The sequence below is a fragment of the Corylus avellana genome, chromosome ca4, assembly GCF_901000735.1.
Source record: "Corylus avellana chromosome ca4, CavTom2PMs-1.0".
NCBI lineage: Eukaryota > Viridiplantae > Streptophyta > Magnoliopsida > Fagales > Betulaceae > Corylus > Corylus avellana.
The window spans coordinates 34,760,317-34,782,270 of record NC_081544.1 but is presented as its reverse complement, the minus strand read 5'-3'; the positions used below and the strand labels follow the sequence as shown (position 1 = coordinate 34,782,270).

Sequence of the window (21,954 nt, the reverse complement as noted above, 5' to 3'; positions counted from 1 at the left end):
TATTGAAGTTGAAGGCGAATGGGACTCGGAATAGCATTCTCTCCATTTCAATTTGTTAACGGTTTTGTTATGCTGTATTTAATGGTGTACATATTAACACATGGTGAATACGTTTTCCCGTCATTTAAATATTTTAAATAACGTCTATAATGGGTAGTTCAGTCTGCTGTGTATCACGTCTCATGAAGCAGAGATCACTAGCTTGAATCTTCCCTCCCCCTTTCCTTGTGTAGTTGTGTGGACATGTCAAAATATATATATATATACCATTAGATGCAGGAAAATAAAATCTTGACTATGAAAAGCTCCGGTCTACTCCTGAAACTACATAATGAAAGCTATGTAAACTTGCTGTCCAATTCTAGTTGGGATTCAGTATAAAATCTTTATAAATTTAACCTATGAATATGATACCTTGGATTAGATTGGATGGATTTGTGATGGTGTTGTATAAATTATATATTAGATGAAATTTGAATTGAATTATATAAATGATTATATTAATTAATCATTTTAAATTAAACGTAGAGGAGGAAATTATTTTTTTTTTCTCAAAAAAAATCTTTTAACGCCGTCTATTTAAATTGATTAACATTGGTCCAGCTCGTGGAGTTCTCACCTGGGCTCTTGGGCTCTTGGGCTCTTGGGCCTAGGGCTCGTTGACAATCAAGCAGAAACATTATACGATCAAACAACTAACGGGCTTCCTTATCCTTGATTCAAAAAGCGGTGTCCTGTCCCTGTGAGTCTCTTGAAAAACCTTTGTTGCGGTTCTGTTCTAGCTTCTGAGTTCTGACCACATTGCCTGCCGCCATACAAACAAAGCTTTGTTCGAAAACAATCAAAAGAGTCTCTCTCTCTGCTTCATTCAACTTGAGGAAGGCCTCTCATCAGCTCAGATGAGCCAATCAATGGAGAAACTGGAATCAAGATCCGGTTCCGATGGTATCAACAAAGCGTCTCAGAACAACGTCATGTTCGTAGACACCAGCCTTGACACCCACTTGGCCTTACTCGTCTCGGATTCCGACACTGTTTCCGATCTCAAAAGTAACCTAATTCTTCATCACCTTCAGCTTTTCCTTTTTCTTTTTAATTTTTGTTTGTTTATTCAATCGTTTTCTGAGAGGTAGTGCTCTGTTCGCAATCTAGGGTTCTTATTTGGAAGCTGAAATTGCAATCTTCTATGCTTGATCGCCCCTAGTAATTAGTCTCAACTGTCTAATTGAAAGATTGGTTATAATGTAGTTTGTGAGGTAATTTAATTTCTTTTGAACTAACTTCATTGGGAGTAAAATTAATCTTCATTTGAGACCAAAAAAGTTAAATTGAATGATATTGCCATTATTTGTCTTCTGGATACATTGTCAAAAAGCTGGAACTACCCAAATGGATGAACTAGAAGAAAGTCAAGGCCTTTGGAAGCTGATTGCCAGTGAGGCAGAGATGTATATTGTCATTTAAGCCGTTTGGGGATGTGTTTGTGTGCACCTTATAGTTCTTCATTCTTTTGGTTTATGCAACTCCCAACGATTGATCAAAAGTTCCAATTACTTGCCAGCAGTGCTTAAAATGAGTCTACTAATTAAGTGAGCATTATGGTTTGTGAATTTCTATTTCTAATGACACCTATCCATGTTTTATTACGTGCAGAGAAAATTCTTTATGAACATCCACTGTGTTTTCCTAGCATTGGGAAGATACAAATCCATGCCTTAAAGGTATGCCGCTTTAACATGCAGAATAAGAGTGTTGAACATCATGTTTGTTGAATATACATATATTATTTACGTTGACAAAGTGTTATTAATATTGGCAGGTAAAGCGCAAAGGAAACTTTTATCACTTATCAGATACCATGTTTGTAAAAAGTGCTTTTGATGGGGTAAAAAATAGTTGGTTTCTCTGTGTTGATGCTTCTTGTTCAGTGGAGCAGGGCGAAAATCAAAATTCCTGTATTCCTGCTTCTAACAACATGTTAGCCTGTTTTGGCATCAAGAATAGTACTTCATTTGATAGGGTTAATCTTCCTCATGAAGGTCCTTTCAAAAGAGCATCCAATTTTGATGATTTATCTCTGCCACCGGTTGGGAGCAACCAGAATGCGAAAGAGAAGGTTCCTATTTCTGACAAGTATGGTTCAAGTGATTCTGGTAAAGAAGTTTTAGAAGTAAAAGATGGTCCAATTCATGGATCTGGCAAAGATGCATCACAACAGGATATTATAGTCCCAGAAAACTCTTTAATTAATGCAGGTAGAGAAGTTCCATTCGATATGAGGATGGGGAACAAAGATATTGCTGATGAACCTTGCAGGAGCTCATCTTCTAATACTAGTAAGAGGTCAGTTTCTGAAATAAAGAGGACTAATAATCTGAGCAAGGAGACTGAAGTTACAGAAAAACTTGATAATTGCGCACTTGACAAATTTAAGAATGACGTTGATGTGCAATGCAATAATTCATTGGAAGAAACTTCAAAATCCAGATCTTATGCAAAGAGAAAGCGTAATATTGAAAAGAAAAATGGATATTGGGATTCTTTAAAAGAAATGAGACCTGTGACTTGTAATTCTAATAAAGCAATCTCCAAGGCAGAGAGTGCATCTCAGCACTCTGCAGGGGACAAACAGAAGACAAATGCCATCTTAGACAGTATTTCTACTGAACCAGTGGAGGATTCCCATTTATTGGAAACCATTTCAAGCAGTGGGAAGAGTAAGAAAAGGCGAAAGAAATCTTCAAATCCTCTTATTCAATTAGCTTCTGCAGTTCCTGCTTCTGGGAAAGATGTTGGAGAAGAGAATTCTAGGGTCACTGTTGGAATTAATCACAAGGATTCAAGTGGTGAACGTACTGCAGCATCTGTTCCTAGACAAGATGTCCAGGGTGGGACAACTTCTGAACTTTGTGGACTATCTGTGGAGGAAAAGCAGAGCGATCCAGTCCATGAAGTGGGGGGAAATGATAAATTAACCTCTTCATTAGTGCACAAACAGAAGACAAACGCCACCCTAGACAGCTTAGCTTCTGAAACACTCAAGAATGTATTGCCGGCGACTGACTCAAGCAATGGGAAAAAGAAAAGGAAAAAGAAATCTTCAAATCCTCTTAATCGAGCAGTCACCTCTGTTCCTTCTTTTGAGAAAGATGTTGAGGAAGAAAGTTCCAGGGTCACTGGGGGAATTAACTGGAAGGATTCAAGTAAAGAACCACATGCAGCATCTGTTCCTGGAAAGGGTGTTCAGGGTGTAATGACTCACGAACTTTGTGGAATCTACCAGAAGCAAAAGCAGTGTGATTCCTTCCGTGAAGTGAGAGAAAATGACAAAGTGTCCTCTTCACTAGGTGATTCTCGTCAGTTATATTGATATACGATTTAATGTAGTCTTGCTTTCTTTTAATTATATTTGAGTAATGATATAAGAAGGACTAGAGTCTTCCTAGAATCCTCCCAAATGTGATGTGTCATTTAAAATCACCATTGAATATAATCATTTCAAATTCAATGGTGATTTTAAATGACACATCACATTTGAGATGACTCTAGGAGGAGTCCTCCTTATTTCATTACTCATTTTATTTTTAGTTTGAAGAAAACATCCCTTTGATTTGTCAGATAGATCTTGTGAAAAATTGGCACGTCGGAAACTTTTACAAATCATAAAAGAAACCACCTTTATTAACCTGAAAAAAGTGCATCATTATGAGCATGCTGCAATTTCTTTCAAGAAAATACACGTTCATATCATTTTCTAGATAGTTTTGATATTTATAAAGCATGCAAACCCTCATATTGGTAAATTTGTGTGTTTATTATGGTAAATTCACCAAGATATACATATATAACCATGTTCTATAAGCTACATTTCTCATAATTGCCATGTCCATCACTACTTGTCATTTGTTGAAACATGACAGTCATGTTGGTTTCTAGAAATCATAGGATCTTTTGGTGATTATGGTGCTAATTCTTCTGTAGATCTTGACATTTGTGAAACTGAGGCGGGCAGCGTGAAAAGCAAAAATAATGCATCTAAAGAAGAAGCTGCAGTTGGAGTAGAAAGAAATAGAAACTCGAAGGATAGTCATTTTGCCGATCTGGAAGTCCAGCAAGCTGTTGGGGTCAAAGAGCTTAGTAATCTTGAAATCAACATTGAGCTTTCCAGGCCTGAGAATGGTGTCCTTAATGATGATGACGATTTTGAAACTAATCAGATTGATAGAGTTGAAGAGGAAGGAGAATCATTACACGATAGAGATCCTAAAGGAGTGCTGTCAGAAAAGTTCAAACTGCCCGTTCGGGTTGAAACAGACATGAATGCTAAAGAAGTAATTGCCACTTCTAAATTTTTGGATGGTACTGGACTTGTTGAGCATAGGAAATCTGGTAAGAAGGAAAGGAAGAAGAGAAGAGCTGAGGATTCAGTTGGAGGAACACCAATTAAATCAGGTATAGAGCTTGTTAAGAGTTCTGAAAATGACATATCTTCGGCAGAGCCTCATAAAACCATAAATGATGATCATTCCAGTAACAAAGCTAAGAAAGAAGAAAACACATTTTCTCAAACAAAGGGAAATGGTGATGACAATTTTGAAACTGATCAGACCGATAGAGTTGAAGACGAAGGAGAATCATTACATGATAGAGATCCTAAAGGAGTGCTGTTAGAAAAGTTCAAACCGCCCATTCGGGTTGAAACAGACATGAATGCTAAAGAAGTAATTGCCACTTCTAAATTTTTGGATGGTACTGGACTTGTTGAGCATAGGAAATCTGGTAAGAAGGAAAGGAAGAAGAGAAGAGCTGAGGATTCAGTTGGAGGAACACCAGTTAAATCAGGTATAGAGCTTGTTAAGAGTTCTGAACGTGACATATCTTCGGCAGACCCTCATAAAACCATAAATGGTGATCATTCCAGTAACAAAGCTAAGAAAGAAGAAAACAAGTTTTCTCAAACAAAGGGAAATGATGATGACAATTTTGAAACTGATCAGACCGATAGAGTTGAAGAGGAAGAAGAATCATTACATGATAGAGATCCTAAAGGAGTGCTGTCAGAAAAGTTCAAACCGCCTGTTCAGGTTGAAACAGACATGAATGCTAAAGAAGTAATTGCCACTTCTAAATTTTTGGATGGTACTGGACTTGTTGAGCATAGGAAATCTGGTAAGAAGGAAAGGAAGAAGAGAAGAGCTGAGGATTCAGTTGGAGCAACACCAATTAAATCAGGTATAGAGCTTGTTAAGAGTTCTGAACATGACATATCTTTGGCAGAGCCTCATAAAAACGTAAATGGTGATCATTCCAATAACAAAGCTAAGAAAGAAGAAAACACATTTTTTCAAGCAAAGGGGAAGGAAATATCAAAAACAAAAACAGTTAGTACTTCTCTTTTGGCTACTGTTAGGGAAACTGGTGATGTCAATGGAGATGAGATGGAATCCTTGGAGCAAATCAGCAAAACTCAAGCAAATGCAGAGAATATCGATGAGAAAATGAGAAAGAAATCTAAGAAGAAACAAAATTCTACTGCACATAACCTTCTGGATTTGCTAAGAAAAGATCAGGATGTTGGTCATAAAGATTCCGCTGATAATCGAAGGGAGGTGGAAGCTTCATCTAAAATGACAAATGAGAAGCAAGGGGGTGGAGAAAAATCGCAGGTTGGCAGCTATAGCACCATCAAACTTCAAGGAGATGAGTGTGCTGAGCACATGCTTCGCCCTAAAAAGAAGCTTGTAAAAGTTTCTAGAAGTGAGGATTTAGTTGGAGGAACACCAATTAAATCAGGTATAGAGCATGGTAAAAGTTCTGAACATGAAATATTTTCAGCAGAGCCTCTTAAAACTGTAAATAGTGATCATTCTAGTGAGATTTCTAAGAAAGAAGAAAGCAAATTTTCTCAAACAGAGGGAAAGGAAGTATCAAAAACAAACACAGTAAGTACTTCTCTTCTGGCTACTGGTCGGGAAGCTGGTGATGTCCATGGAGATGAGGTGCAATCCTTGCAGAAAATCAGCAAAACTCAAATAAACACAGAGAATATGGATGAGAAAATGAGAAAGAAATCCAAGAAGAAACAAAATTCTACTGCAAAGAACCTTTTGGATTTGCAAACAAAAGCTCAAGATGGTGGTCCTAAAGATCCTACACCTTCAGCTGATAATCAAAGGGAGGTGGAAGCTTCATGTAAAATGACAAATGAGAAGCAAGGGAGTGGAGGAAAATCTCAAGCTGGCAACTCTAGCACAATCCAACTGCAAGAATCACTATCAAAGGATGAATGTGCTGAGGACATGCTTCACCCTGAAAAGAAGCTTCTAAAAGTTTCTAGAAGTGGGATGAAAACTCCACGATCCACTAAGTCGGATAAGTTCACTTCCATTCCTGAAGATGTGAGAAGGCCCAGTGTAGTCAAAGATTCCAACACCAGTATCAATTCAGAGAGAAAAAGTGAAGCATTTGCCGTATCAAAGTCTAACTTGGGAAATTCTAAAAATATAGTTCACGAAAATAAATTGGGTAATGAGATTCAATCAGGTCTTGCCTGGGGTGTTGGAAAAGCTTTTGTTAATGACATTGGGGAAGTTGTAAATAACTCGGAACAAGACAAGAACTTGTTAGCTAAATTAGGAGCAATTTTTAAGGATGATAGTAGTGGGAGTTCTGAAGATGAAGATGGAATGGTCAATTCTGATGCCAGCACCGCAACTCCATCCGATAATTCATTTTCATCTGACTACTCTGATGGGGAAAGCAATGCAAATCTGAACTCCCCACGAAATGGTAATTCAAATCCCGTCTGGATGTCTAGTGCCTAATATTGTTAGTTTCATGAGAGTGTACTGTGTTATACATCGCATATGTTCTCTTGCATCTCTTTGGGCTAAATGAATAGGAATATCAGACTTTCAGTCTGTCTTTTCTCAAATATCGCTCTTAATGGTTGAGCTTGTCAAACTGTTGGTAACCATAGCTTAGCTAATCAGACTTGATAGACCAACAATGCTATTTCCTGTCCCGCAAACTCTTTTTTTTTTTTTTTTTTTCCAGATTTTTTATATCTAAGTGTGCATTGGATGTGACTTTAAGCAATTTCTCAATTGCTTGAAAACTTCCTATATATGTGCGCTAATATTGTGAAATGTTCCTTAATTGCCATTCATAACATACATGGCATTATCCTCATGATCTGTGCTGCTTTCTGTTTGCGGTCTGAGCTTATATTGGAGCTAATTTTTCCATTTGAATCAAAACTTCCCCAGGATCTTATGACTCAAAAAGAAAGAAGGGTGATCGAAGAAGCATCACAAAAGCATTGTAAGTTTAATAACAACACATATACACACCTTTTCCCTGTGAGATGCATGTCTTTTATTGGAATTTACTACTTCAGCTAGCTTCTCGTGTACCATTTGAAATTTCTTGCCACTTTCAAGGCTACATAGAATATTGTCTGGTGATAATGTTATGTATATCTTCAAGGGTCAGTATCTCGAACTTAATCTCTTTTGGTTATCCTTGTAACAGCTCTTCAGGTGAAAAGAGTTTTACATTAGATACAGTCCTTAGAAGTTCCAGCAGATACAAGAAGGCTAAACTAACAGCTTCTCAGTCACAGCAGGAGGACACTGAAAGCCAGCCTGTTGATTTTGTTCCAGACAGTCAGGCTGACCTGTAATTGCCCTCTTGATTGGATGTCGTTGGCTTCTGTTCTATGTGTTCAATTTTGTTGCATATTTTTCACTGTAGGCTGCGCATGGCTCTATATACAATTGAGAAAGAATGGCATTAGGCCAAGAAAAGATCAAACAACGGCTCCCGCTTTTGTTGAAACATATTTTTGGTTTGAAAACACTTTCCAGAGGGCGTTTTTTGCTTTTTTGGTTAAACATGTTTTGAGTGATTAGCACATGTTTTGTATTTGAAGTTATTTGGTAATGTTTAGCAAAAATGCTTCTCCAAATAGACTTATACGCCAAAGATGTTCAGTTTGTACCCCACTAAATGGCTTCTTGTGCAGGAATTTTAATACTGATGATATCATAAGTCACCCGGTTGACTTTGTTTATCTAATGAAACATGCACGTGCTAAATATGGAAGTAGTAAATTTAACTATATTATAATACATAAATTTGACAATTAAATAGTTGGAGGAGTTGTGTAATTTCTTTATAACCTCAATCATTTCTCAATTTAAAAACTGATTTTGTTCCTTGTAGGGTGCAGGGGGACGGATTGGGATCCCCGGCAATGGGGAAAAAATTGCCCACAAATTTTTTTTCAAATCCTAACCATTCATTGTCATCCAAGGTCCATATTGCTTCAACTTTTATATCATGATCATAACATTTTTTTTTTCAAACAAAAAATACATTATAAGAAACAATAACAAATAGAGCCGTTACAATATAAAACCTTGGTAAGAGCTAGGTTGTTGATCGAAATATAAAACTTTTTTGAGTAAATCATGTTCAATCATGAAAAATAGTTAAATTATTTGGTCCCATTGGCAATGTTGCCCCCACATGGTGTGCTTTTTGATAATCCTAAGTATCGGTGCTTGATGAAAGGTATCTCGAAATTTCGTGTTGTCTCACAAAGTCTCAACCAACTCATTTTATTCGTTTAAGCAAATACTTTATTCCTTTATCTTTGCGTTAATTTCACCTAAAGTATTCTTAATTATCTTTAAGTATCATATTTTGGGCCCCAGTTGAACTGGACGCCAGCATATTCTTTCCTTTACTAGGTCCTCTTTGATCGTATTTCTTATAACAAAATAAATTATTATGAGTAAAATTTGAAAGAAAGCAAGGATTGTGTTCCCATTAATCAATGTTATAGTCATGCTGCATTATATATATGATCAGTAGATGACTTGGTGTATATCTATGGTCAAAAAACGATTTTGAAGGTTTTCGGTTTATTTGTACGTCTTTTTTATTATATTTAACGATTTATATTATGACATATTATTTAAATATATTGTCTCCTCATTTAAAATTTTAAATATTGTAACAACATATACATACACCATAATATTGTAAAATATATCGACCATGAAATGAATTTTATTCCCAAATATAGTTTAATTAAGGTTTATATTTCCACCTAAAATTGGACTTCTTGTGTATATATATATATATATATATATGGTGATGCTTATCTCAACGTTGTTGCAATGTCACGTCGTACAATTACTTAATTAATAACCGGCCAAAACAAATTGGACTTCTTGTATATATATATATATATATATATATATATGGTGATGCCTATCTCAATGTTGTTGCAATGTCACGTCGTACAATTACTTAATTAATAACCGGCCAAAACAATATACAATCATTCTGCATATTGGAGAAGGAAATTCGAAGGACAGATCGAAGAAACAAGCTCTAGAGAAGTCCAAAAAGACACATTTTACTACCAAAATTTTGAATCAAACCAATTAAGTTATATGTAAAAGAAGACTAGAAGTCTACAAAGTACCAACTTTATGGGCAAATAGAATGGTTTCAAGTTTTCGTTCATTGTTTAGCAAGTAACACAATCATACAAACAAAAATCATGCTTGTGGTATTACAGTTTTTATTATAATCTCCTTATAACCATACAAGCTCACTATAACACACCTAGGAGTCTAGGACACACTTATTACACTCCATCACAATCCCCCCGGCCCCTTCTCACCATGCCACGTAACCACCTAAGTCCACGTATATGTGGCATCCTAAACCACCCTACGAGCCTACATAAGCACTCGATATTCTCGATATTCACGGGGGAGAATTTTCCACTATTACGATAGAGAATGGACAAAAACCTTAAAACCCTATCTAGAAAAGATGAGAACAATAAGCCTATAAAAGGAGGAAATGTTTATTCATCAAGTATGCTCGATTTAATTTCCCTAAATTAATGGACGTTGCTTATTAGCCAAATTTATCTTTCCTTCTTTTTTTCTTTTTTTTTCTTTTTTTTTTTTCTATTGATTTAAGGTTGAAAAATAGTTTCAATAAAATTGTATTATCAGTAAGTGTTAGACGACTTAAATTAAATACCGTAAATGGAACTCATTTGTGACAATCATAATTTAATTCAAGAAAAAGTAATACGAATTAAGAACGTGTAATGAGAAAAACAACAGAAAAAAAAAATGCCACGAAAATCACCCAATCAGGACCGTTGGATCGGTATGTTTTTCCTGAACGCAACCTCGGTGTCCAATCCGAATCCATCAACCTTCCGAATATGGACAACCTCGTAGCCCTTGAACATCTCCACCAACGGTTTGACACTGTACAAATCATTAGCTGAGTACTTATCCGACCGTCTAGACAACGCCACGTGTAACACGCATACCCCGCCGGGCTTCAAAGTCCGTTCAATCTCTGCAACGAACCTGTGCGGGTAGAGCGCGTGATCGAACACGTTGGAAAACTCGAAGTCGAAGGTCTCGTTGTCGAAGGGCTGGTTGTGAAAGTCTCCTCTGATCACCAGCGGAGGACTCGGCACCAAGTCGATCCCCACCGAGTCGGACACGCCGATACGCCTCAGGGCCTCCACCTCTTGACCGACTCGAGCACCAATACAGAGCGCTTTCGACTCGTTCAAGAGAAGCCGCTTTCGCTTCAAATCTTCGAAGAATAGTGCAAACACTTGGATTTTCCGATCCCAGTCACGGGTTGTCCATACTTCTCTGAGTTTTGGGTTGAGCGTCTTCTTCAGCTGGCGCTGTATGTAGGACTCGTATGAAGCGTATCCGGGTCGGATTTTCAGGTCTCCGGATCCGTAACTCGGCTTTTCCGGTGCTGGGTCGGTGGTGGTCCGGTGTTGGCGTTTGGGTTGGAGAGAGATGAGGAGGAGAAAGAAAGGGACAGACAGGAGGAGAGAGAGAAGGAACCATTTTCTGAGTATTGGTGGTTTTGTTTGCGTGCTAATTTTCATGTCTGCGTGAAAGCTTCTTCAAACTTTTTCTCTGTCTCTCTAAACTTTCTCGCCGGCGCCAATGTTTGAGAGTGTTTGTTGCATGAGAAAAGAAAAAGCGTATGGAAAAGAAAAGAAAGGCAAAATAGGAATATTGGGTTCATGAGCCGGCCAACGAGGAAGGGACATATGGCGGCAGTAGAGTGTTCAAATGGGCCGGTTATAACCGACTTGACAACCGCTAATTGCTTTGTTATACGGTTATTAAAAACCGCTAACCGCTTAGGGTGTCTGCGGTTAGCAATTTTAGAGGGTAGGGTAAAGCGGTTATAACAGCTAACCGTCTTCACCGCTAACCGCTTAGGGCCCCTGCGGTTAGCAATTTTAGAGGGTAGGGTAAGGCAGTTATAATAGCTAATCGCTTTCATATATATATATATATATAACATTTAAAACCACGTCATTTTGGTATTAAACATGACTATGCATGTGAATTGTGAAATATATAATGTGGCATGTGATGTTTTGAGTCAAGCCTTATTTAAAAACATTGGTTGACCCAAAAAACAGCATTTTAAAAAAAAAAAAAAAAAAAATCTTTTTTTTGGAATATTTTGGTCTTAAACCCTTAAAATAAGCCTAAAAGATAAGTTGACTAAAAGCCCAAAACACTTAAGAAAAAAAAAAAAAAAAACGGTTATAAAACTGTCGGTTATTGGATTGAATAACCACTAATTGCCAGTTATAAAATAACCTTTAAAATGCCTAGGCTATTGCAGTTGCGGTTATTAAAAATCGATAACGGCAAAAAATGATTGTAGTTAGCGTTTATAGCCAATAACCACCAGTTATAACCGCTTGAACATCCCTACTCATCTAGGCGGTAGTGGGCGTGCACTAGTCAAAGTGGCATTGTTTTGTAACATTTTTCGGGTGATCAGATCAAAGCTATTTAATTAGTTAAAACGTGATGGATGAATATAAGGTGGGGGATAAATTAACGCCGATAGCTACGGGTGATAATCTAGTCCATTGATCAGTTAATTACACTATAAATCGCTATCGGAACCGTTTATTTTAATGTCCATGTATACAGCGTGCCAAAAGTTTAATTAATTGATTATTGTCTGAGCTAACGCAAATGAATAAAACTATGAACCATGCTTGAAGTAAGAGAAACACCTCAAAAGTAGCATTATTATTATTCAAAAACTATAACTATATATATACATATAACCTCATTTTTGTCGGCCAATTTATAGGCATATATTATCATCCTTTTTTTCTCAAGTAATAAATTTATCAAACTTTATTTTACTAATCAAAATTTTGAAATCTCTAATCTAAACTTAAATTAATTGAGTAATCAAATTAATCTCTAAAATTATGTGATTAATTACTTAGAACATCCCCTCCACTTTTATAATTTTTTTTTCTTTTTTAATTTATATCATATTTAACATGATCATCATAAGAAAAAAAAATCTGACAATGTAATAATTTGACATTAATTAAAATTGGAAAATTAATCGAGAGTGCATGTTGCAATTGATGAAAAATATTATAGCTTATCAATTAAATAACTTTGTGTCCAATATGGAGGAGACCAATTAGATAAAAACGTGTATGAGCGGCGGCGGAACACTCTGGAAGTCAAAGCTAGATATCATCCTTTCAAAGAACGCCACACCGGCCGCCCCACTTCAATTGTTTCCACCACCCAAAAAAAAAGGTCCAACCGTCGAGCCGATTTTTGCATTATCGTGTTGGTTCCGATCGATGACTCTGGAACAGTAGCCGGTGGGCGTAAGATTCTAGTTCATGCGCACATTTTCAACACCATGTTGATGAGGATCACATGCAAATTAATCATTGATTCACTGTACACTTTTAGCCCTCCAATATTCTTCAGAATAATTAGTTGATCTCCATTACCTACAAGCTTTTGATTGCTCAATATATATATATATATATGACAAAATTTCGGCACGAGATTAATTAAAGTTTATGCCCAAAGAGTGAGCTCTAAATGAGTAATAAGCGGAGCCAATTCATTTTGAGTAGCTTGCTAGCTAGGCTTGTTCCAGCTTAAATTTAGGCCCCATTATTGTTTTTTTCTTTGTACTTTTTTCTACGTCCACTTCAGGCCAGATGCATCATATCCTTAATGTAATCTTTTTTCTTTTTTTTTTTTTGGAATTGATCATTAAATATATGAAACATATTGTTAGGGATAAGGATATGTATAAGATGAAAGGGAATTATAAATTGTATTAGATTAGAATAATAAGGTTGAAGTTTTTTTTTTTTTTTTTTTTTTTTAAGGGAATCTTTCATATTCATTCATTGAAAAGAGATCAAGAGTATAAAGCTCTTACTTCATAGAGCATAAAGCTGTAATAAATTATAATCAAAGCTATGAGGTTACAATGTCATAGAGAAAAACATAAAAATCTTACAATCAAGTAATATCTATGACTTCAACATTCGTTAACTCATGTCCAAACTTCAGTTATAGAACATGTTTACTCTAGGCAGACTCAATCTTATATATAGGTAACCCATATATCCAACTTTTATTTTTTCGGCCATGGGAGTAAAACCCTCATACCGAAACTAATTCTCCTTGACCGAAAGGCTAGGATAAAGACTTTTACCTCAAAGATTACTCATGAAAGTAGATTTAAGGAGATGTCAAACCCTTATTAAAAAAAATAACAAAAACACAATAAAAAAGCCAGCAAACAACTACAACAATCAGGGCAAGGAAGGCGTAGTTTACTGGCTAGCATGTGGTAGACGAGATGGAGCCGTTTTGCGATTAGCTAAGAGTTCTTATCAAATTAGATGCCATCTTATTATATTCCATTTAAAACTCATCTTTTTATTAATAAAAGAATTGAAAAAAGTGTTTGTGAATATGTGGTATTCATTCTTCCTTCGATAATTTTATCAAAAATCCCCTTCAACTGTGTGGGTTTTATCACATCCTATATTGACATTTAATGTGTGTATATATTTCTTATACCTAGTTATCGATCTCTCATCTGTATATATCTTTAATTTTGGATTAAACAACTCAAATTCATTCTTTATGCATATGAAAATATATATTAAAAAGATAAATTATTGTACTAAAAATAGAAGAAATTTATTATGCTAAGATAATCGGATCTAATTATACAATTTAAAATCATCCGAAGAACACAAAAAAACAGGGGAGCAAACAAAAAGAAAAAAGGTTCATTAACATAAGGAACGATTACAAATTACTTTGTTCCAATTATCCCCCACAAAATTATTATACAAATCACCCGGACCTCATCTTGTTGATCTGGTTCAAGGCCGGTTGTAGAATGTTGTAGAGGACCCAGAGAATGGCCGGAGCAACAACGATGAGAAGAAGCTGTCCCCTGCTGTCGCTCGCAGAGGCATCGGCAATCGTAGCAAGTTCACTAGCCGATGCATGTGGCGTTGACATGAATCCAGACGATGCAGCCAAGCCGCCGAGCCCGAGCCCGATGATCACCCCCTTGGAGCTACGCATGCGGTTGATTTGGTTAAGAGCCGGCTGGAGGATGTTGAAGAGCACCCAAGCTATGGCTGGAATAAGGGGAAGCAACAGCGCTAGGCCACGGTTATCACCTTCGGCTATCTCAGCGATTTGTTGGGCAGCCAAGGCCGCGTCACAAGAGCTCAGGGTTGAAAAGATTGCTCCGGCGATGGCAGTGCTTGTTAGGGAAGTTGACAGGCTGGGATTTTCAATGGGTTTAGAGAAGGTAAGTCCTTTTGGGAGCTGGTTCTGAAGCTTCGCGGTTGGCTTGGTGGGATTAGCCATTTTGGTGGCGCTGCTGCTCAAGCACTTTGCGTTGAGCATGGCCATTGTTGCTATAGTTGCTGCCATTGATGTTTTCTTGCTCGTGAGGGCGCGCAGATGGAGAAGCTGTGAGTTGAGGAGAAGAGATGTGCGGTTCAATGGTTGGCTGTAAGGGGAAATTGGATTATAGACGTGGAGCCAAGCTAGGATGTGAGGTCCAATAGATTTCTGCTTTTGGATTCGTCTCTTATCCAAAGAGGGTGATCGGTGAGATATCAGTCTTATCAGATATGGACCTCATATTTCATACCCCCACCACTTTTTTCTTATCACTTCCCAAAAACAAAATTACCAAAAAGAAAAAAAAAAAAATTCATTATAATTTTATAGTACTCAATTTTGCTCTTACTATATCATCTGTAATGTTGAAATTAAACTTTGAGAAAAGCTTGTTTTTAATATTGTTTGAATTTATTTCCGATAGAATGATTTTGATGCATCTATTTCCCATAAAAATGATTATATATGTTATAAATAACCCCCAAATAACAAAATTAATTGAATGCACATTTTGCACATAACTAGCTAGGAGAGTGTGGACCACGTCTCATGAAATGAAGGTTACTAGTTCGAATCTCATTTTTTCTTCCCTTGTGTAGACATAAAAAAAAAAAAATAAATAAAAAAAAATAAAAAAAAACCCTACGAGAGTGTGTCATGGTCCATGAATGACCATTTGAGGGTTCAATTCAATAAATCAATTAATTAGGCCCAGCTGCCTTAAGCCCAATCGTCACTTCTTTATCCTATTTCCCAAAAACCCAATTGAAAGAAGGGCCGAATGGAAGTTCTCGAACATGAACCTATGGCACCAAGCCTCCAACTAGACCCAAAATTTAAGAGCATTTATATTGGGCTTAACAAATTTCTTTTCTCAATTCAAAAAAAAAAAAACAAAAACAAAAATAAATTTCTTTTCTATTTTAGTTAAAAGAAAAAAATATATATTTTAACTACATTCTAATTTTTAAAGTAATATAATCTACATTTGATGAGCTGCGGTGTTTATCAAATTTTGCGCTATAGTAGTTAGCTGAATACAACTACTTTAACATTCAAATTTACATTCTTACTAACCAAAATAACATTTAATTAATCGGTTGTGAGTGCTCTAAGCAAATTACTCTTAATGATAGCCATGTCAAATGTGTCACCCTAAACTTCCAATCATACCAACACCAACCGTCTCATCTCCTTGTTTGGACACTGGCTGTGTCACCTACAACCAAGTCATGAAATTATGAAGACGCACTATGTCGGTCTTTTACCACGGTGTGATAGTACATCAATTGTGGTCAAAGGTGGTAAGATTTCAAAATTGAACAAGAATTTAGCTTACATACTATTATTTTAATAATAGTATGTAAAGTAAGTCAACTTTAAAATTCAATTTTGATAATTAATTAAACTACAACATAAAATAAGATGTAAATGGGATCCGTACAACCAATATATGGTAGGTTTAAAAATGTTGAAGATCTTTTTATGTTGACCAATGGTCTCATGCTAGTTGAACACCGAGTCTTCACTTGGAGCAACGCGAGTGTAACGATTTTAATACACCTGCCCACGCGTACCTATTTACACCGTCGCATGAAAAAGATCAGCAGATTTTTCTAATCAAGCTGCTCGAACTGGAAAGAAAGTGGAGACCAGCAACTCCCCCACAACTTTTCCAGATCCACCAATCGTTACTTGTTTACCTCACTCACTGCCACCAAACACCCTCGCAGAGCTGCCAACAAAAACCTCTGCTCTTAGGGTTTTTCCCAACAACCAAACGCGCACAAATGGCCACCGCGATTACACCGTACCTAGCCCTATCCTCCTTTCCGGCCCGAACAACGACCTCCTCCAACCATCCTCTCCTCCTTCACCGAACTTACCACAACTACAAACCGTTTCTCCGGGGCTCTATGGTCGTGTCCCGGGTCGGGTTCAACTCTCCCGGATTCTTCCCCGACCCCGATACGGCGGAGAGCTTGGTTAGGGACCTGTTTGGGCGAGCCGAGAGCGTGCTCTACACGATTGCGGACGCCGCCGTTTCGTCCTCCGACGGCGTTACCGACGCGACCAAACAGAGCAGTGATTGGCTCTCGGGAATCACTTATTACATGGAGAGTGTGCTCAAGGTAGGTGAAAGAAAAAAAAAAAAAAAACTCATTTCTCTGATGTTAAACGATGCCGTAAAAGAAAATTCCCCAAAACGCATTGTTTCTCTGTGTTTTAGGTTCTGAAGGACGGGCTATCGACGGTGCACGCTCCGTACGCTTATGGTTTCGCTATAATACTATTGACTGTTATTGTAAAGGCTGCCACTTTTCCTTTGACAAAGAAACAGGTATTTTAATATTATGTATGTATGTATGTATCTGTGTTTGTGTATGTATGTATGGATTATATGGTGATATGATTGTGTGAAGGTGGAATCGGCAATGGCTATGCGCTCCTTGCAACCTATGGTAAAGGCTATTCAGGAACGGTATGCTGGAGATCAGGTGAATTTTTTGTGCTCTTTAACATGGTTTATTGTTTCTTAATGAAGATTTTTCTTTTTGAGAAAAAAAAAAAATCAGACGAGGAACATGACTAAAATTAGGGGATCAAAGCTGAGCTATATCTGTTTTTTGAATGACCAGCTCTGATGCTTTGTTTATCTGCAGGAAAAAATTCAACTACAAACGGCTCGGTTGTATAAACTAGCTGGCATAAACCCGCTGGCAGGTACTTAAACTAATGTTACTGATGTTTGACATTCATTTGCAGCAATTTTACTAAAGTGTTTTGATGAATACTAGTAACTATTTAGACATCTTTCTGCATAAAATTTGTGGGTCGGGTCTTTCATTTTGGTTACAGAATTTTGGATGTAGAAATGGGTTAAAGTTTGCAATTATTGAATCACTTGGCACATGGGCATTTCTAACATCGTTGAATTCAATGCAAGTACGGCATTTTGCATAAGTAGCTGTTTTGGCAATTTCCGAAACAACCCATTTGACAAATCTTCTAGTGAGCACTTGAGAGGGAGGAGGAGGGGGGGAGAAACAGAGTTTATTTTGATTAAATTTTTGCTTTCAAAGCTTTAATATTCTTCCTTCCCTGTTGTGCCAGGATGCCTACCTACACTTGCCACAATACCAGTATGGATTGGGCTCTATAGGGCCCTTTCAAATGTGGCGGATGAGGTAACATGTTCTGTCATTTGATTTATTATCGGTAACCTGTGGTAGCTTTTGATTTCTATCCACATCTAATTGAATGCTTGTGCCTAATATTAAAGGGACTCCTTACAGAAGGCTTTTTCTGGATACCCTCCCTGGCTGGTCCAACTACCATTGCTTCTCGACAAAATGGCAGTGGCATCTCTTGGCTTTTCCCTTTTGTGGTAAGTATCTTAGTTTCAAATCTAACGACCCTGCTCTCTTTTCAAGAATTTCTAATAAAAATGTTGAATTATACAATATATGCTGAAGCCATATTGCTATTTGGTTTACAAGCTCAATAACAATCAATCATTCAATTATCATTGAATACATCAGCAGTGATGTATGTTTTTCCATGTTTATCCGCTTCAGATCTTTTATTTGCTGTTAACTATGATTGTTGTTCCATTTTGTTTTAAGTTGATGCTTCTGGTAGTTGCTTGCATTAGATACTTAATTATTACCTATCTTGAATCCTGTGGAATGAATTTCCGGTATTGATTACTTTTGTTTTCTCAGGATGGTCATCCACCCCTTGGATGGTCGGACACCTTGGCATATCTTGTCTTGCCCGTGTTGCTGGTTTTGTCACAGTACATCTCTGTTCAAATTATGCAGTCATCACAGGTCAGTCATTACCCAGGTGTTATTAGCATGATCACATTCAAACATAACTAGCTATACACATTTTTATAATATTTTGTTTTCTCTTTGTTCTGTATAGGGCTGAGTCAGTTTTTAGTCGCTGGCTATCATTTCTTGTCTTTTTAGCAATTGGTCTTTGTTGTACATGACCAAGCAACTGTCTCATCTTACCTTCTATTAGTGCTGCCATTAATATCAAGCATTTTATGGTTTTCAAATATTACAAGAAAAATAATTATATATGAAGAAATCATAGAAATGAAAAGGAATGTTCTAAAATTCAATTATTTTGTCTTTAGATGTGCATCCAATATGGTTAAAAGAGTGTAGTAAGCTTTCACCTTTTTTATATAATATTTCTTATTACTTTTTTCTCCCTGGTACTAGGTTATTTTTTATTTATCAATTAACATGTGTTATAATAACTTTCAGAATAACGATCCAAACATGAAGAGCTCTCAAGCGATAACAAAATTCCTCCCTCTAATGATTGGTTATTTTGCTCTTTCGGTTCCTTCTGGCTTAAGCCTTTATTGGTGAGCATATGTAAAGAAAGCCCTTCTTTTCTACAAGAGATGTTTTTTTTTTCCTAAGCAGGTAGTATTTTATGGTTTTTTGAATATTTCAGTTATGCTTATGCAGGTTCACAAATAATATATTGAGCACTGCTCAACAAGTATGGCTTCAGAAGTTAGGGGGTGCAAACATTTCAGCGAGTACATTAGCTGAAGATATCATCAAGAATGATGAATTCCAGATTCCGAAGCCAGTCGTTGAATTGGGTTCCACCAAAAAGGAGGCCAGAGAAGGAGAAAAGTTGAAATCACAGGGGTTACCTCCTGGTGAAAGGTTAATATTTGTTAATACCTGTTTATATTTACTATGCATTTTATGGGTGATACTTGCGGTCTTAATCTGCCTTTATTGGGTAAGCAAATTTTTATTTTTATTTTTGGTAAGTGATAATCTGCTTTTATATTCCAGATTTAAACAGATAAAGGAGCAAGAGGCAAGAAGACGACAAGAAGAAGAAGAAAAGAGGAAAGCTGAAGAGGCAGCGGCTAAAGGAACTCAACCAACCAATGAGGGGCATGAGAGAGAAGCCAAATTACTTGGGAGGGAAAATGGGGCTGGAGCTGACTCAGTTGCTGAAAGTAACGAAGAGGTTCAGTCTGTGGCTACCTTACACAGTTCTTCCAATGTTGGAGTTGTAAATGGTGATCTATCTGGTCAGGACTCGGAGGAAGATCAGAAAATGACGCCCATGTTTAGAATGGAAAATGATAAAGTTTCTACCAATTCCAAGGTTGATTGGAGTGATGGTCAGCAATCCTATGAAAACGTGGAAAAGGTATGGTAGCAAGTTTGCTCATAAATATACAGTAGTGAGAATCCTGTTTATTATTGTTTAAGCTATAGATAAAATTGTTAACTGTGTACTGCATTTATACTGGTGCTCGCATTAACAATTGTTTATTTAAGCTACCTGTGTCTGAATTAATTTAGTTCATAAGAAAAGAAAAGCGAAGGGGGAGTTTTGAATTGTCATATATCCCATTGCATTTGACTTAGAATCTTTTTGAAGCAAATCAAAGTGTAACCCAACTAAAGTTAGAACAGAGTTCAGCTTCACTAGCAAGATAAATCATTATGTCAATGTATAGTCAGTTTAAACGATCTTGAAGTTACGCCTCATGGTCAAACATTTTTTTTTTCTCCTTTATATCCCTTTTCTTTCTCGGTTCATTGAAATGATCTCAGATGATTATTTTTTCTGTATAATTGCTTTCATTATTTTAAACTTATTTTCTTATAACGCAATTGGCAAATTCACAATATTTCAGGAAACAGTTGATGTATACAGTAATACGACTACGAAGGATGACAACCTTTCTGGAGAAGACACACAGCAAGCCAGAAGGGAATGATCAGCTGAAAGGCGGGAACCGATGTCACGATTGGTTTCAGTATTAACAACATTGGCAAGCAAGTTAAGTGAAATACAGTCCTGGTTGCGGCAGAAGTACACAGTTCTTGAATAATCAATTCTGCATCCATGGTAGGAGGAGTTCGTCTTAATATACTGAGAGATCTGTGGTTTGTTGGGGTTACATTATAATTGCTTTAGCAGATGAATGCCTGAACCAGAAGATCTTGCTGGTTATATGACCCATTTAACAAGAGCCCTAATCCAAAAGTGGTCTGCATCAATGACTTTTTCATCCTCACTGCGACGCAAGGGCATGTATATCATCTTTATCGGCAGGAAAGTGAAATATAGATTTTTTTTTTTTTTTTCCTTATATTGTTTTTCTTTTGGTATTATAAAATGAATCGACAATTTTCATGACTGCAAATTTAGCACCAAAAGTAAACGAGTTCAATGCCTTTACCAATAATAATAATTAAAAAAAAAAAGTTCAATGCCTTGGCGTACACGAAGAAACTTGGTCCAAGAGTTTTTAAAGACGGTGTAAATTGCGAGCATGACAAGGAAAGATATTCAATAGAGGCCCCTCCGAAAACAACGAAGCCAACTCCTTCCACAGGATTTGGAATTTGAAATGATGCTCCATTCGCTTAAGACAACGATGCTTGGTCCTTTACTCCTTTTGGTTCTAGGCTTCACCAGAATTATGCAGTTTCCCTTTATTTTTACCATATAATTATATATAAATTATATTCTTTTAAATGATATCATTACTCACTAACGGAATTAATTGTATAGCAAGCATTTTTATCATTTCTCTTTTTATTTGGTCTGCCATGATTTCCAAATCGTTCATAAATAGTCCAATCATCCATGCTGGTGAATTAAGTAAACGAGCTTGTACCCCGTGCAATGCACGGGTTGTACGTTTTTAAAAATGACAGGACAGAAAATAATAATAATAATAATAATAATAATAATAACAATTAGTGGATGTATAAATGACAGAAGAAAAAAATTTACAAAAAGGGAAAATTAAGCTATTAGAATTAAACAAAATATATAAATTAGAATAGAAGATAATGACAAAAATCGAAAAGATAAGAACAGGATCACAAAATATAAAGTCAAACAGAAAATGAAAAATACTAATATAATAGAAAAGAGTTGTCTTTGCTATATACTTTTTTTTTTGCTCCAATAAAATCTTTAAAGCCAATGATAACTATCAATTAAGCACGTAAACAATGTGCATTAAACATAGGAAAAAAACTATCAATGTACAACATTGTAAACTAAAAAATTGTCGTATCTCTTATCAAAAACACCAATAAAAAACTCTATAACCTGCGATATGCGA

The 21,954-nt window shown here is 36.5% G+C and overlaps 4 protein-coding genes across 4 annotated transcripts; 2 read left to right on the top strand and 2 right to left on the bottom strand.

Annotated features, from left to right (window-relative positions):
• The first annotated feature begins 739 nt into the window (after nt 1-739).
• LOC132177540 (uncharacterized) lies at nt 740-7,969 on the top strand. The gene is made up of 6 exons (XM_059589908.1): nt 740-1,050; nt 1,654-1,721; nt 1,820-3,347; nt 3,982-6,789; nt 7,269-7,323; nt 7,534-7,969. Exons 1-6 carry the CDS (start codon nt 900-902, stop codon nt 7,682-7,684), a joined length of 4,761 nt encoding a protein of 1,586 aa, XP_059445891.1. The 5' UTR covers nt 740-899; the 3' UTR covers nt 7,685-7,969.
• A 2,217-nt stretch (nt 7,970-10,186) lies between these two features.
• Nucleotides 10,187-11,018, bottom strand: LOC132179940 (uncharacterized). Its single transcript, XM_059592761.1, has one exon. The coding sequence runs from the start codon at nt 10,955-10,957 to the stop codon at nt 10,187-10,189; it is 771 nt and encodes a 256-aa protein (XP_059448744.1). The 5' UTR covers nt 10,958-11,018.
• Nucleotides 11,019-14,160: 3,142 nt separating this feature from the next.
• LOC132178841 (photosystem II core complex proteins psbY, chloroplastic) lies at nt 14,161-14,963 on the bottom strand. The gene has a single exon (XM_059591404.1). It carries the CDS (start codon nt 14,838-14,840, stop codon nt 14,247-14,249), a length of 594 nt encoding a protein of 197 aa, XP_059447387.1. The 5' UTR covers nt 14,841-14,963; the 3' UTR covers nt 14,161-14,246.
• A 1,460-nt stretch (nt 14,964-16,423) lies between these two features.
• On the top strand, nt 16,424-21,015 carry LOC132179433 (ALBINO3-like protein 1, chloroplastic). Its single transcript, XM_059592161.1, has 11 exons — nt 16,424-16,945; nt 17,044-17,154; nt 17,237-17,311; nt 17,477-17,537; nt 17,928-18,001; nt 18,097-18,201; nt 18,539-18,646; nt 19,097-19,200; nt 19,307-19,513; nt 19,649-20,015; nt 20,509-21,015. Exons 1-11 carry the CDS (start codon nt 16,604-16,606, stop codon nt 20,590-20,592), a joined length of 1,638 nt encoding a protein of 545 aa, XP_059448144.1. The 5' UTR covers nt 16,424-16,603; the 3' UTR covers nt 20,593-21,015.
• Nucleotides 21,016-21,954: the final 939 nt, after the last annotated feature.